Raw genomic sequence first — 16,398 nt, forward strand, 5'->3', positions numbered from 1 at the left:
TGTGAAAACAGCTTCTACAGACGACTGCGACACCATTTCGGGGGATCCAGAAGGGTCAAAGGTGAACTCTCTTGCACACCTGTGGCGCTCGGTGAACGCGTGTTTATTTTACCGAACATGGCGACGGATCCGGTCAGACTTTCTCTCTGGCTTCCACTCCTGTCCAGCTCTATCAGGCGCTCCATCAGGTTGCCGTAGCAACGGTGTCCGTCACCAATCTGGCCCGCCTCACACACACACCTTGAGAGGGAGGGGGGGGGGGGGGGGTTAACTGATGACACCGCAGCACATTCACAGCAAACTGATTGAGTGAAGCGGCGACGTGTCCGCTTCTCCCCTCGAGGAGGCCGAGGACACAGGAAGGTTTCCGGGGGACGGACCTGTGCTGCCCGTCCGCCTCAGTGTGACACACGGCTGTGGCGTCGCAGGTGTCCGCTGAGCAGGCTGAGACCAGCTCGCAGCCGAAGGCGGCGCTGCCCCCTACGGGGGACATGCCAAACATGCACCGGCACTGGGACTGGCGGGGGACAGACAGAGGGACGGACACAGTTTCAGCGTTTAGCTGCGGTTTGGCTTCTGGACGTGACGACGACTCGTGGGTATTTGTCCTGACGCCACGTTCTGGTTGCAGGACGCGTCTCTAACCTCGTTGGGTCCTTTGAAGACACAGACGGTTGAGTTGACGGGACACCCTCCGTTGTTCTCGGAGCAAGGGTTTCTGGGTACGCAGACCCTGCCGTCGCCCAGGTAGTCCGGCTTGCAGGCGCAGGTGACCCTTGACCCCTGTGAGGAGCACTGGGCATTTACGTCGCAATCCCTCGCTGCGCAAATACCTGATGAGGAAAAACAAAGATCCCACTCGGTCCAGAGGAGACTGGGCGATTTCTTTTTACTCCCACGACCACAAACCCCCTTGTTCATTAAAGTAAAAATAAGAGTTGCATTTTGGCTTCTGGTCCGGTTCTAGTGGGACGAGAAGCAGAGACACATTTGTCCTGGGACAAAGTTTGGTTTCAGGTGCTTTTACGACTTTGAGAAATCCACCTGAAACAACACTGGCACATTAAACTAAACATCCGGGAACCAATGAACCAGAAGTTGTGCTTTTACTTGCGCATTTGCCGGCAGCCGTCCTCCTGTAGCCGGGCAAACATTCGCAGCCGGCGGCGTCTGCGTCTCCTCTGCAGTACGAGTTCGGGCTGCAGCTGCTGCACCTGGTGCTCACTGCCAACCACAGCGCACACAGCAGGGTCATCACAAGTCCACACTTCTAGCGCCCCGTCCCGCTTAAACAGAGCGCGATGCTTGATTTCACATTGTTGAAACGCCCACTCAGTGGAGAACCTGCAGCGATAAGGCGAAGTTCGACCTGGCTGATGTTACTTCATCTCGTTGGGTCTCACCTTGGTCACAGCGCGTCCCGCTGTAGGGCGGCTGACACAAACACTGTCCATCGCCTTCTGGGCCGTTACTGCACACACCGTGTGCACAGTCACACACTGTGACACACACACACACACACACACACACACACAGAGTGTTTCAAACAACTGTTGGACATTTTTGCATTTTTGCAACAATTTGAAGATGTTTTTTTTTAAGAGTCGACCTTTATCGCACTTTTCTCCATATCTGTTGTGATCTCGACACTCCTGACAGGCGAAGCCGGAGAAGCCGTCCTGCGGAGGGAGGGACAAATACCACCGAGACGTCAACGACGCCAAAACTTCCCCAATGTGCTAAAAACACGCCGGAGACGCAGAGCGACCGGCTGATTAACGTTATCGATCTTTGAATGAAGGAGGAGACTCGAAGACAGACTGACGTCACAGACGCAGGTCCCGTTGCCGACGTCTCCGTCCACACAGGTTCCATGGAAGCTGCAGGGCTTCCCCGACCAGCTGGGACAGGCTGCAGACAGACAGACGGATCAACAGTGAGACAGGCAGTCAGACAGGCTGCGGACAGACAGACGGATCAACAGTGAGACAGGCAGTCAGACAGGCTGCAGATAGACAGACGGATCAACAGTGAGACAGGCAGTCAGACAGGCTGCAGACAGACAGACGGATCAACAGTGAGACAGGCAGTCAGACAGGCTGCAGACAGACAGACGGATCAACAGTGAGACAGGCAGTCAGACCGGCTGCAGACAGACAGACGGATCAACAGTGGGACAGGCAGTCAGACAGGCTGCAGACAGACCGACGGATCAACAGTGAGACAGGCAGTCAGACCGGCTGCAGACAGACAGACGGATCAACAGTGAGACAGGCAGTCAGACCGGCTGCAGACAGACAGACGGATCAACAGTGAGACAGGCTGCAGACAGACAGACGGATCAACAGTGAGACAGGCAGTCAGACAGGCTGCAGACGGACAGACGGATCAACAGTGAGACAGGCTGCAGACAGACAGACGGATCAACAGTGAGACAGGCAGTCAGACAGGCTGCAGACAGACAGACGGATCAACAGTCAGACAGGCAGACGGATCAACAGTGAGACAGGTAGTCAGACAGGCTGCGGACAGACAGACTAATAAACAGTGAGACAGACAGACAGATCAACAGTCAGACAGGCAGTCACACAGGCTGCAGACAGGCAGACGGATCAACAGTGAGACAGGCAGTCAGACAGGCTGCAGACACAGACGGATCAACAGTGAGACAGGCAGTCAGACAGGCTGCAGACAGGCAGACGGATCAACAGTGAGACAGGCAGTCAGACAGGCTGCAGACACAGACGGATCAACAGTGAGACAGGCAGTCAGACAGGTAAATTATCACTGTGAGTCATTGGATTGTTTACTTCAGTTTCTCTGATGCTCAAAAATCTCCAAAACATAATTTTATCTCACGTTTGTCACAGTGTAGATTTGAATAAGTTTGGATTATGTGGTAATAAGAACATTAACAATAATGTGAAATGTAAGCACTTACATTGACTAACGTAAAGTAGTCATTAAACCAATTGAAAACAACCCCAAAACGCTAATGCTAATTAGCTAATAGCTAAAACGCTACTAATGATCTGATGACTCTGCATGAGAATAATGACTTAAGTTAAATTACGTGAACGTTAGCTTCATGTGTCAACTCTTAATTGAGAACACGTGCAAAGGATAGTTTATTGTAAACATCAGGGCATTTAACATGAACATAATTCACACACATTTATCTGAAACAGAAAAACCTTGATTTAAAACTAGTAACACTGACGTTATAGAACCTGCTTCAGTTAAACAAGCTAACGTTAACCGGTCACTAACACGCTAACCCTCTCTAAGTAGAAATAAGCTCTTTATCTTTTACTTATTGTCGTTATTATTAACTCACAACTGAAAATGCAAACACAATATAAAGCTGTCGTTCATTTGAATTTTTTACCTGTGACAGAAAATAGGAGATGTGCTAATGGCGATACACAATTTAAATAACTGACCAACCAATCACAACTACAGGAAAACTGAGCAGTCCCGCCTCTTGTTAAGTCTTTTCTTTTTTAAATATAACGCTTTAATTTTCTTTTTTTTGTGAAACTCAAATAAATTGGATTAAAAAAAAATTGATGTTGATATTTTCAAAGGTGTTCCTCTGGATATTTAAAAGAGTATTATCTTTCTTATTTATTTGTCACTCACAAAAAAACTATTTTCATTTAATTTAGATAGCGATAATGTCCAAAAAGACAAAAAAGTATATAATCATTTTGAGGTTTTAACCTCAAAAGAAGAAATTATATATACATTAATTTTCTGTAAGTCAACACTATTCAAAAGTTAAAATTCCAAATTTGCTACATTATTTTCTACTAACAAATAACATATATATATAAATATTCAGGATTATTACCATAAATGTAGGGCTGTGTAATTATACATGTTATATAGTAATCTGTGTGTGTGTGCGTCTTACAGAGACAAAGAGGTCCCCAGTGCTGTGGGCAGCATTGTGGCTTCATGAACCCCTTCGTACAGACGTGCTGACATCCATCCAACACCACCTCCCTGCCGCCGATCTCCACCACGTAACTGCAGCACACACAGAACATGAGATGAAGCTTCATACTACTACTACTACCACTACTAGTACTACCACTACTAGTACCACTACAAACCATTTACTGAGCTAAAGTCTGTGTGTGGATAGTGTGGAACAATCCTGCGCTGCTCTGAAGGCCTGCAGGTAGGCAGTCTCTGCTCCTACCTGCAGTCTACTTGTACCGGTAGTCTACCCGTACCTGCAGTCGACTCGTACCTGCACTCTGCTCGTACCTGCATTCTACTCGTACCTGCACTCTGCTCGTACCTGTAGTCGACTCGTCCCTGTATTCTACTCGTACCTGTAGTCTACCCGTACCTGCATTCTACTCGTACCTGCACTCTACCCGTACCTGCAGTCGACTCGTACCTGCACTCTGCTCGTACCTGCATTCTACTCGTACCTGCACTCTGCTCGTACCTGTAGTCGACTCGTCCCTGTATTCTACTCGTACCTGTAGTCTACCCGTACCTGCATTCTACTCGTACCTGTAGTCTTCTCGTACCTGCAGTCGACTCGTACCTGCACTCTGCTCGTTCTACCCAGCTCGCGGTTGGTGCTTACCTGCAGTTGGCGGTGCCCGCGCTGCGGAAGCCGGGGGGGCACCTGTTGATGGCGGCACAAGAAGAGCAGGAGGTGTGAACGTCCAACCTGTCTGAGATGTCACACCGACCAGGAGGAGTCTGAGGGGGCAGAGGAGCTTTCATCACTCATACGATCCCGTACAAGTCCCTTTCCCACGGACGACTGAGGCAAATCTGTTGTTATTGTGTCCCAGGGGACACACGTCCACCTGGAAAATGTTTTCAAGAAAAGCCAAAGCAGTAGAAGACAAGTCATTGTATCTGTGGTTTACATCATACTGAGGAGTTAGTCATATTTTATTGGTCAAATGTTTGGCACGTTAACTTTAAACCTGCAAAGGAACCAGGTACTACACTACAAATTAGTCCCCTATCTTTAGGGTACAAGAATAATTTGATGGAGCTTTCCAAAGAGGCATTATTATTCTGGGGTCTTGAAGACTTCAAACAGAAGGTCACTCCTAAAATGTTCCCTCCATTCACAACTTTTCATTCATTCCCTGATCAAAAACAACGTTGATTTCTGTACAAACATGCGAAGCTATCGGAGGGGAAGTAGAGCGTCTCGCTGTGACAGGAGGCGGGTTACCTGTTCTTGCTGTGAGGTTTGCAGGCAGAGCAGCAGCAGCAGCAGCAGCAGCATGGCTCAAAGTGTCACATCCAAAGGGGGGTAATGGGGAGTTATGGGGGGATGAATCCACCAACCCGGCGTCTTCCTTACTTAGTAAAAAGAGAAAATCAGTGGAAAAAAGTAGAGAATGTCTTTCAGGCTGCGCCGGTTGTTCCCATCGGTGTTCTCCTCCGAGTCCAAACGCTCTAACACGACATGCTGCGGCGCTATCTACAGGAAAAACACACAACACACAACATCCTCGGTGCAGGAAAAACAAAAATATCACACACAACAATAGAACGCTGTCAAAAATAAAAGAAACGGACTGAAAGTCACCTGCTGTTAAAAAGAAGCACTGGGAACATGAAGAAGGATCCAGGCGGGTTGTGATTATCAGCAGACAGGCAGTTCTGAAGGCAACATGAACTTCTGTTCAGTAACGAGCGAGCAAACGGCAGCGAGTGAACGCTCGGCTGCGTCCGGCGAGGCGGAGAGGCTGGAAGGACTGCTGCCGTCACGTCTTTCCTCTCTAAGAGAACAAAAAAAAGAAAAGGACAACAACAGAAAGTGGCAAAGTGGGAACCTCCCAGCAGAGGTCATCTCCTCCCAGTACTTTTGGCAGGATTAGTACGCGTAGGAGCAGCAGTTGCAGTACTCGCAGTAGTAACAGCAGTATTCTCCAACCTGTATCATGCTATAGCCCCCCTGGGGGGGGGGGGAGAAGTACTCAGATCTTTCAAAATACCACCTTCTAAAAATGTCCTTTCAAATGTAAAAGCCAAACGTACTTAAATGATCAAAAGTGAAGTACTCACGTAAAATCGCCCATTTATAATACATGTGAAACCTTTTTATTGTTGCAAGATGTTAATTAGATGTCCAAACAAGATTACAGGGAGCTGCATATTGTTATAACATGACATTGGAAGAGATGTTTGTAATTCAACTGAAGTGGATTTACTCGAGCTATTCGGCCTTTCTGAGAGAGAGAGAGAGAGAGAGATTGTGAGAAATCTCTTCTTCCTGACAGGAAGTTTTGGGCGGATTTCCTCTCCTGCTCGTCCCAGCGGAGCGCTTTGGGGCGGATTTTACTCGTCAGCTGACACAGAGCGAGAAGGAACACGCGTAAAAAGCTGAGTTTCTTTTCCTGTCCGAAATCCACTTGTTTTAAGAACCCGATGACAGACGCAGCAAGGTGAATCTGACCCGTGCGAGGGTCAAAGGTCAAACAGAACAATGGCAGGAAGCTGGCGGACAATTCACCGGTGCGGTTCGCTGAGGTTTACTGCCTGGCTCACTTGCAGGGAGATTTTAAACAGCAGCGTTTGCGGTTCACATTATAGACGCTATTCAAGTTATTTTATTTCCATCTCATTTTGTCATTTAATTATGAAAATTAAGACCATTTTCATTAAGAAAATATTTAAAAGTGAGTGTGACATTTTTGGAATTTCACAGAAATTCACTCTTCAAACCTACAAGACGACGTCTTCTAGTTCTACTCAGAACTGCAACTGTTGCTGCTGCAGATCAACCACAAGCATTACAGGTTTATGTTGACAGTATTCTATGTTTACCTGTTTACTTGTTTAGTCATTTGCAGCCCTGTGTACTTGCATCCTGGTCGTGTTGTCCTTGGAGATTGTAGTGTCTCTAAAGCAGCTGATAGGTTGAGATAACGTGGGCCTGTGCGTGCGAGGGTAACGCGCTCCGTCATTCACACTGATAACACACATACACACACACCGATAGCGTCCACATGCGTCCTTTTGACTTGTGCCACGTGGTCACATGTCCGTGATGCCATGAGACCCACCGCTTAAATACAAGACAAGTGGGTTGAAACATGCGAAGGACACCCGAGATATCGGTTATCTTTGAGATAATGGCAGTAACACACACACACACACACACACTGCTGACTCATGTAAAAAGAAAGAAAACATGAATCGAGGGGTAAGGATGGAAGGAGAGAGAGGGGGGCCGGTGGCAAAGGTCGTGGACGTCTCTGGGCCCGCGTCCCCGTCCAGACCTCGGGGACGGCCTCCGCTCAGCACTCTGAACCGGAAGCACAGACGAGGAAACAACAAGAACAGAGGAAGCGAGAAAGGATTTACCATCGTCCCTCTGGTGAGTCTCTGCTCCGACTGCTCATCAAAGGAATTTAACGCTGGACAACCAGAGAAGATAAATGTGCTTAAACTGAACGAACTGATCTGGAAACAAACCACGAGGTTCCATCACTTATTAGAAATGTTGACGCTCTCGTTTTTGCTGTCTGCATGTTTCCCCCCCACTAAGTACACTGTTTTAAATGCAGTGCTCTTATCTTAATGTAATTACTGCTATGACGGAACAAAACATGGCTTCACAAAAAGAAAGAAAAGAAAGAAAGAAAAGAAAGAAGAATTACATCATGAAGGTTCAATTCTAATGGGAACTTGAAAAGCTTTATATTAATTGGGCATAAAATGTTATAAAGTGAATTGTTCAAGGACGTGCAGCATTTCCTTAGAAAATTATTTACAACTTTCACTGCGAGAAAAAGTCTACAACTTCACAATGGAATCTTCTGAACTGCACCGCGAACTTAAGGAAAACGTTTTTGATGAACTCGATGCTGCTCACAGACCAACGGCACACAAAACGCCAGTCAGATGTGGTTTCTTGTCTCAAGAGTTCCTCTACGGAAGCAGAGCCTGCACACGAGCCGCCGCCGGTCAGGTGAGCCGGTGGCGAGCGCAGGTCAGCTGCACAGTTCTGCTGATCACACTTCCTCGTACAGTATCTGGTCGGGGCAAGTGTCCCCAAAAAAGGAAATCAGCAGAGTTGAATGATGAGCGGCTCCGACAGACAGGAAATAGAGGAAGTGGGTCGAGTTGAAAGTTGGCGGTGCGTTTCCTGCTTCAGAACCGCCGAGTCAACAAAATCTCACCAAGTGTGGAAGTGCTGACGGGAACCTTCTGTCTTTTGAATGGTTTATGTGTTCTACAACGCTTGTTTATCGACAAGACTTGAAAAATACTCACGTTATGAGTCAAAATACCAACGTAAACTATAACTGAAACGTCCCTTAAATTAACACCAAATGACTTAAATATTTACAGGAATGTTTACTTTGAATTAATAAAATGATAAACCCATAATAGTGTTTCACATCGGCCAAACACTTCTGTATTTATCGGCATAAATTTTCAAAACATTTTTTTACTAATATTTTTTCCCACATCTCTTCATTTCACATATTTCTTTCAAAGCAATTTGACCCAATTTCTTCTTTTTCAACCCAGCATATTTGGACTATATTTCTCATTCTGAATCATTCTTATTAAATACAGTTTGGGACTATCTATCTATTTATCTTGACTTGCACTGACGTCTGTCTGCTCAATAAATATTTTGTATGCATTTTAATTCCTGTCATTTTGTGTTTTTATATAATGTAGATCATCAGGTTTCATGTATTATCTTAAGCTCTTTGAATCAGCTTGCATCGTTTTATCTCCCGTTTGTGGTCAAATCAACGGCTACTAACTCACTCAACCAAGCAACACGTGGTGCCTCGTCAGCCTAATGGGCAGACTGGTTTTGTGGTTCAGTCGAACTGCAAAGATACGTGAAGAACTCAAACTGCTGTCGCAAAACCAAACGAATTGTTTCATTTTCACTTTAATTCAGTGTTATTCCAATGAGCAAGTAAAAAACAACATGTAAACAGTGGTGTGTGTGTGTGTGTGTGGGTGTGGGGCGCGCTTCCCATTTGTCAATGATGTGCAACAACAAAAAATACAATTAAATTATAAACCAGAAATGTATAAAAATTAAATAGACACTCAATGACAATACTAAATATGATGTATGACGAGTTCATTCTTGAAATTTCATCAGAACTTGTTTAGTACAAAATCTACGTCAGGATGGAAAACATTCTTCTGTCTCAAAACATACTTATATTAATAAAAAGCTTAAATGTACAGTTCAATAATACTGCGTCATTAATTACAATGTGCAAGAAGTAAAATGTTCAGAGAGCAGATTGTGCCGAGCAGCGGGGTTTGTGTGTGTGTGTGTGTGTGTGCGTACGCTACTTGAATCGACCTCTATCACAATCAGACTGTGCAAACGTAAAAAAGAAATTTGGTTTTAAGAGCAACTTAACATAAATAACATCAGAAATCAGACAGCTTTGGAGTCGTTGGTGAGCGGATTACTGGTTTGTTTGATGACAACCGGCTAGTAGTTTCCCCCAGCTTCCAGTCTTTGTGCTAAGCTAGGCTAACGACGTCCTGGCCCTATACTTGTGCTGGACAGAGGAGACATCGTCTCATACGACTCTGAAGAAGACAAAGAACAGGAGGATTTACAAGAAATTCGTTTTAAGGTATTGATTCAAGACTAGTGTAACGATCATCTGCGGCGCCCCCTGCTGTGCGACTACGGTCCGTCTTTTAGCAAAGCACTCAAAAAAAAAAAAAAAAAAAAATCTGTGAAACTCATCGTTGAAAAAGACTCGTTGGAAAGACTCCTTTCAAGAAAAGTGAGGTTGGGCCAGAAACTCCCATTGTTTCGGCTCAGTGTGTCTGCAGAGTCCAATTGTTGTTATTCTTTAATAACAGACATTCAAACGGTGTGATTCTCCCTTTCAAACAAAGTCAAACTAAAGGACCCATGGGTGCTTCAAACAAAGTGCTCCTCCGATGCAACCGGCCACACCCACTTTGCGGCCAGGTGATTGGCCAGGTGTGTGCAGGTATGAGAGCAACCAGGTCTTACAAACACCATTTACTTCACTGCCGACGCGACTGCTTCGGTCTCTTTTCATGTGAACAACAGAGCAAATGGGGTCTTTAAGGGGGCGTTGTTATCGTCCCCATTTGACCAGGATAAAACGTTTGATGCATACAGACTCTGCATGTCTACTTAAAATAAAGAACAGATTTAAATAAGGGTGCTAAGCAGAGACCGGTGTTCAGCTTGGCCACGTAAATATTAGGCTATAATGCTGCGTGCTGAGCCAGTCACCCCGTGAGCTCCACAGGAAGCTCCCGGCTGCACAGCGCCTCCCACTGGCGGGCGAGGAGGGAGATGAGCCTCTCTCTGCTCTCGGCTTCCGGGACGAAGACGCACCACTGCACCTCTCCCTCCGCGCCGCTGCTGGCTCCGCCCCCCCCTCTGGGCGGGGCCTCCTCCCCCTCCCCCGCCGCGGTGGCAAAGTGGTCCATGGTGAGGTGGCAGAGCAGGTCGGGGCCGGGCAGGTCGTCGAAGACCAGGGTGAGAGCCTGGGGGTAAGTCTGGTACCCCAGCAGGACCCGGTCCAGGTCCCGGATCCTCCGGGCCTCCCGGAGCTGGTAGCGGTCCCTGCAGGAGGACATGAAGAGGAAGACCACGATGAGGAGGAGGACAAATCATTCTAATCTCAACTCAAAAGGCCCGGTGCTTTTGTGTTGTCATGGTTACGTCTGCTATTGTGGATGAAGGCTGAGTTACATTTCCCTCAGGTGGATCCTTTGCTTTGCTCTGACTAAATAGTCAACACACACACACACACATGCCTCTTTCCCTGCAGCAGACACAAAATAGGGAGCAGTTTTTGTGTCATTTAGCTTTGTCCCAAATTAGTACACTGCCACATTAAGGGGAGACGACGTGTTGGACCGCTTAATGTTTGTCGCTCTGCCTCCACTAGGAATGGGATTAGGTGACCCCCCTCAGATAAAGACGTACAACGTTTTTTTTAAAAAGATGGTGGAGGCGCGCCGGGCTTCCACTGTGCTCACCTGGAAGGTGGTTCTTTGGCGAAATCCGGCAGAGGATAGCTGACGTAGTCTTCCTCCAGCAGGAACACGTCGGTGCTGGTCAGGATCAGAGTCCTGGGCTGGAGCACCGGCGACGGACCGGAGCCGGAAACCGAGGGGGAGGGGCCTGAGAGGGTGGAGCCGTGGCTGGGAAGACCGCCGGGCATTTGGACCTGGAGGAACGAATAATTAAGAGTTAGAACAGCGAAGACCTCACACAACGCAGAGTGGCGTCTCCACTAAAAACACCACCGCCCACGCCGAGGTGTCGTTTCTCACGGTCACTGTTAAGACACCACATTCCCCATGAAACCGAAAACTGGTTATTAATTAGTCCTTCTCCCAAGCAGTTCGGATTAGGAGCCAAACTTGCCCCTGCACCTTAGTGTTGAACAGCGGAGCCCCCCAGGGAAGTGTCCTCGGCCCCCCTCATCTTCACGCTGTACACCCAAGACTGTAACTCGAGCATGGCGAGAAGTCTGCTGGGGAGGTTCTCCAATGACCGTACAGGTCACCGGACGGACTATAAACAACGTTTAGACTAATAGTCCAAAAAATATTGGAAATTTGACACCAAAACATGTCAATCAATGCGCCGACGTGGGAGAGAATGCACAGAAGGTCCGTGAGGACGGAGACGTCGATGCTCGTCTGGAAATAGTTAAAGCTCGTCGACGCCCCGTAAAATGACAAATTACAAAAAAGGAAGAGGCGCCGACCTGGAAGACCAGCAGGTACAGCAGGACGTTGAAGGAGCGAGAGGAGGAGGACGGCGCGCTGCCTGCAGCCTTCCTCTCAGCCACGATGAAGGTCAGGTCTCCCATCTCTTCCTCACTCGGGTAAATGAACTTCACCTTGCTGCTGTGGACCAACTCGTAGTTCTGCATCTTTCCTGCAGGTCGAGACAAAAACAATAAATCAGATTGGTCGTGTTTGGACAAACATCCGGGTCGATCTTTGTTTTTATTTGCACACGCCTCCACAAAATGGCGCCCAAGCGACGATCAGGCACGAAGGCGTTTATGCTCGGAGAGCTGCGCCCTGTAGCGGGAGAACGAACAGTGAAGTTTGAAGAAGCAAAAAGGCAACAAGTTCTTAAAACGACTCAAGCTTTAAAATGCATTGAAACAAAAAAGGTTGAATATCCTGGAAACAATTTATAATTGAGATATTTAGTGTTTTATTGCTTCTCTGTAGACCTCAATGTGAACTTTGCAAAGGACAGATAAATATTCTCAGCCCAACCTTTTGATCTCATTTGTTCCCGCAGGCGAAACTACACTATTTAAACCTGATAGTTTTCTTTTAGGACTAGACACTCTTCTCTGTGTCACACAGTACTGGATTATAGTTTTTGGCAGGTTGTTTAATTTCTGTATATTTCCTATTAAAAACAAACAATGTTAAACATCTTCACCATATTTTCCTTCCAAATATATTTCCTACGGAATAAGCAGATGCAAAGGGATGATGTTGGTCGCTGAGTTTCTGTTATTTCCTCCACCGAATATTATTCCCACTACAAACGTTTGGTCGGACGTCGTGGGACCCGGTTCCCTCTCGGCGTGCTTACCGGTGCTGGTGTCGGTGAACTGGGAGTAGAAGTCCTGATCCGACGGCTCCGGAGGGGGAAGCTGCTGCTGCAGCAGACTGAGGGCCGACATGAGCTCCCGGAGGAAGACGCCCGTCCCGTAGCTGTCCCGGCTGAGACAGCACACGATGTGGTGGGCCGACCGGCCCACGACTCTGAAGTGCTGGTCGAACAGTCCCACGTTGACCGACAGCAGGTCGGACAGTCCGACGGACAGACAGCAGCACAGACGGACGTCCGCGTCCCCGGAGTCCATCGTGTCCAACACTGAAGGACAGAAAGAGGAGATTCCACACGGATTAAAGTCTCCGGAGACACTTCTGCCTCTTTCACTGAGCCAATCACTTCGCTTCGTCCTACCCGGGTGATGATCCAGTGTGGAGGCGGAGTCTTCCAGCAGGAAGTAGATTGTATCCGTGGAGAGCAGCAGACAGCAGGTGAGCTCAGAGCCTGGAGACTTGTAGAGAACCACAGACAGCCAGAGGACCTGTCTCACCTCCTCCGCCTCAGACTGACACACAAAATAAAAAAAGGTAACAAAGACGCCGTAGCACGAGTCTCTTTCTGAACACGCACGCAAAATAAAATTAAGTAATCTCATTTTTGTTGCCGCGCGTGCGTCCTACCATTGCTATATATCTGTGGAAGTAGGTGAGGAGCTGCTCCCCTCTGAGCCCGGCCAGGAGCTTCAGTCCCGGGGAGAGACCTGGGTGGAGGTGAAGGGAGGGCTGGTTCTCCTCCACCTGACAGCTGAGAAGAGAGAAATATCAACAGCAATGAATCATCTCTCGTGAGTCCTTGGTAAAGAGTTTGTGATTCTGCTTCATTACATCTTCTTTCAATGAAAGGCTGAAATGTGAAGGCGCTTTGACCGTCAACTCGCAGAATCAGTTTTTTTGTGTTTTACATTTGCAATATCCCCAAATAGCTCATCAAGGATAAGATAATAAGCAAATAAGATCATCTAGGCCATAAAAATCAATGTAATTGTTCCAATTCTTGGGATTAAGGATTTTCTCCGCATCACATTCTGTTTAATATAAATAATCATAGATTAATGAGCGGCCAGATAAGGTACATTATGTTTACATAATTGGTGCAGTACGAGACTGGAACACACTGTCTGGCCTTAACGTCTGATATCAGCACATGGCTATAAATAAAAAGGCACAAGAAGAAGAAGAATGACACAAAGAGGAACACACAAGTACTTTGGAAGTCTACCTGCTGTTGGAGTCCCTCGAACTGGAACCACAGCACTGGTCTCTGGATCTCAGCCGGCCTGAAGACAAACACACACGCGGTAGAAACCAGCAGGAGCAGAACTAAACGAAGCGAGCGGCTGAGCTCCCTTCTCGGTGCGGTTGTGGTCTTCACCTTGCCGGGCACAGGGCCTGCAGGTCTGGGGCAGGGCCACCATCTTCAGCCCCTCCAGGGAGGCTCTTCTCTGGCTCAGCAGCCCCAGGAAGGAGCTCCTGTTCTGGGCCAGAGGGAAGAGCAGCAGCAGCCTGTGACCAGCCAGCAGCAGCTCCACCGCGTGACGCCTCCTGGTTACAGCACAGATAACGGACATATTTAAAGAGCTAACGGTCTAAATAATGAGCATAAAATGGAAGAATCCACTTGATCAGCCTGTTTCACAAAGAGACATTTATAGTATCGACCAGTAGACCTGATACTGTTTTCATTCCGTGTTGACTTCCCATTGGAATTATTAGTGTACCAATCACATGTACGCTTATTATAAGCGTACATGTGATTGGTACACTAATAATTCCAATGGGAAGTCAACACAGAATAAAAACAGTAGGAGACAAAAATTTAAATTGTAAATTAGAAAAAGGACAGAAGAAATGTTGGTAATGACGTATCTTTTGAGATTGGGTTTGAATATTGATGATTCAGTTAAATATAGAGACTGAAATAACTATTAATTCCGGGAACTTCAATTTCTCCTCATTTCACGAGCATCAGACATTATTTTAGAGCAAAAAAGGAACATTATCTATTACTACATCACTAAATATACTAACTTAGCTGATAGTGAAGTTGAACCAGCAAACCCGATGCCGTGAACACTAAAACTTACTGTGTCCGTTTGTTAAAATAACAGAAAAAACAAAAACATGTGAACATCTGATCGCAGCCGCTCTACCTGTGGGGGTGCTTTGGGTCGGGGCAGGAGGGGTTGCTGGTTCCAGCCCCCACCTGAGAAGTTCTCTCTCTGGGGTGAAGCACCACGGAGCCGAGGGGAACGCGGACCAGCCTGCACCCGGAAGAGGAAAAGGAGGAGGGGTGAAGGTCCTCGCTGCTCCTCTCTCTCTCTGCCAGCTCTCTGAAGTCCATCTTCAGCACCCAGAGGTGTCTGTGGGTGAGGAAGAGGAGGGAGGGGAGGCCGGCGTCCTTCCTCTCTGAGAGGAGGTCTGACAGGAGCGGGTGGGTCCCCGGGGGGGAGGAGGAGGAGGAGCAAAGGAGAAGGAAGGCAGGATAGCCTCCCTGGGCTCCCCGACTCTCCTCCAGCTCCCAGGAGCTGAGGAGCGATGGGGGGAGGAGCCGAGGAGAGTCGGGGGGCTTCGGCTCAGACTTCACAGCCTGGAAAAACAACAGAGGAGGTTTTGGACAAACTGCCTGTGATAAAAATAATTGAATGTCGAAGGTCTGAATTGTAAACATTTTAAACAGTATTTTTGGAATTTCAAAATGATTTAATATTAGATTTCTTTTAACTGTGCAGGAGTGGAAAAAGCCTCCGCTGCTCTCTGACCTGCATCAGCACCGTCAGCTCCGCCCTGGTGCGCCGCAGCTCCTCCCCCTCGGAGAAGAGGTACCAGCGGGTCGGACCGGAGCGGAGGGCGAAGGAGAGGCAGGAGCCGGGGAGGTCGGGGCTGTGGGAGAGGAGCAGCTGGGGGTACGGCAGCAGGAGGTCCACCTGTAGGCTGGACAGCACCTCCTCCACCAGCGGCCTCTGCTCCTGGTCTGAGGAGCAGAGAACAGATCGCTCAAAGGATTTAAAAAAGAAGAATCATCTCTGCATCACAAATCCACCGAGCTTCATGTCACTCGCTGTAAACTGGGGCTGTGATTGTGTTTAAAAATGACTCAATCTCAACGTCGCTCATTTGAAGATGTTCAGTTCACGTAGAAATCTTTAAATATGTCTGGTTCTCCAGAACATGATGAGACCATGTTGCGCTCAGCATGTCGTGCTCAAAGTGCCAAAAAGAATACATTTAAAAAACACAGAAGCAAAAACTATGATTGCGGTTTCTGTGCGTAATCCACAGACTTCGTTGTCAGCGGTTTCATGAAGGATGGATTTTCTTATTGTGCGTTTACCTGCGTTCTGATTGGTCCGTGTGAAGTCAGGTGACAGGTACAAGAGGCCCAACAGCCGGTCAGTCAGCACCAGGCACGCCTCCTTCTGCTCCACCTCCTCCTTCACCTGAAGACAGTAGCACCACAAAACCCTGGTGACCTGCCCCGCCTCCTCCTCCTCCTCCTCCTCCTCGCCACACAGGTCCCCCCGGCGGTCTCCGGGCTCCTCCGCGGGAAGAAGAGCGAGAGACGTGGAGGAAGAGGAGCCGACAGACTCCTCCACCGAGTCGTTCAGACCCATCTCGAAGTAGCCGTCCACGGAGCCTGGACTGGAATAACACGTTTTTCACATGTCAATAAAAAGCAAATCGCCAAACTCAGAAACTGTTTTACAACCCAAAACTCTGTGTGAAACTTATTGGATGTCAGGATCACAGGGATCTTACAAAAAAATTCTA

The 16,398-nt window shown here is 47.7% G+C and overlaps 2 protein-coding genes across 3 annotated transcripts in view; both read right to left on the reverse strand.

Annotated features, from left to right (window-relative positions):
• Positions 1-6,218, reverse strand: part of stab1 (stabilin 1) — a 32,897-nt gene extending 26,679 nt beyond the window's left edge. The window contains exons 1-11 of one of the 2 annotated variants that reach the window (XM_078092755.1): positions 5,576-6,218; positions 5,216-5,467; positions 4,607-4,725; positions 3,917-4,032; positions 1,826-1,911; positions 1,610-1,679; positions 1,404-1,499; positions 1,111-1,224; positions 646-833; positions 381-517; positions 113-240 (exon numbers count right to left, since the gene is read on the reverse strand). In XM_078092755.1, the coding sequence (XP_077948881.1) occupies positions 113-240; positions 381-517; positions 646-833; positions 1,111-1,224; positions 1,404-1,499; positions 1,610-1,679; positions 1,826-1,911; positions 3,917-4,032; positions 4,607-4,725; positions 5,216-5,269 (1,108 nt within the window). In that variant the 5' untranslated portion in view covers positions 5,270-5,467; positions 5,576-6,218. Of the gene's footprint in view, positions 1-112; positions 241-380; positions 518-645; positions 834-1,110; positions 1,225-1,403; positions 1,500-1,609; positions 1,680-1,825; positions 1,912-3,916; positions 4,033-4,606; positions 4,836-5,215; positions 5,468-5,575 lie in introns of both variants that reach the window. The other variant, XM_078092756.1, reaches the window with a different exon arrangement.
• A 2,674-nt stretch (positions 6,219-8,892) lies between these two features.
• Positions 8,893-16,398, reverse strand: part of nisch (nischarin) — a gene marked incomplete in the record, with an annotated part of 14,994 nt that continues 7,488 nt past the window's right edge. The window contains 11 exon segments of the mRNA XM_078092757.1: positions 8,893-10,597; positions 11,017-11,207; positions 11,754-11,926; positions 12,608-12,892; positions 12,986-13,136; positions 13,252-13,375; positions 13,850-13,907; positions 14,003-14,172; positions 14,781-15,217; positions 15,390-15,601; positions 15,962-16,269. Of these exon segments, the coding sequence (XP_077948883.1) occupies positions 10,258-10,597; positions 11,017-11,207; positions 11,754-11,926; positions 12,608-12,892; positions 12,986-13,136; positions 13,252-13,375; positions 13,850-13,907; positions 14,003-14,172; positions 14,781-15,217; positions 15,390-15,601; positions 15,962-16,269 (2,449 nt within the window).

Source organism: Gasterosteus aculeatus, chromosome 17 (genome assembly GCF_964276395.1).
Source record: "Gasterosteus aculeatus chromosome 17, fGasAcu3.hap1.1, whole genome shotgun sequence".
Classification (NCBI taxonomy): Eukaryota; Metazoa; Chordata; class Actinopteri; order Perciformes; family Gasterosteidae; genus Gasterosteus; species Gasterosteus aculeatus.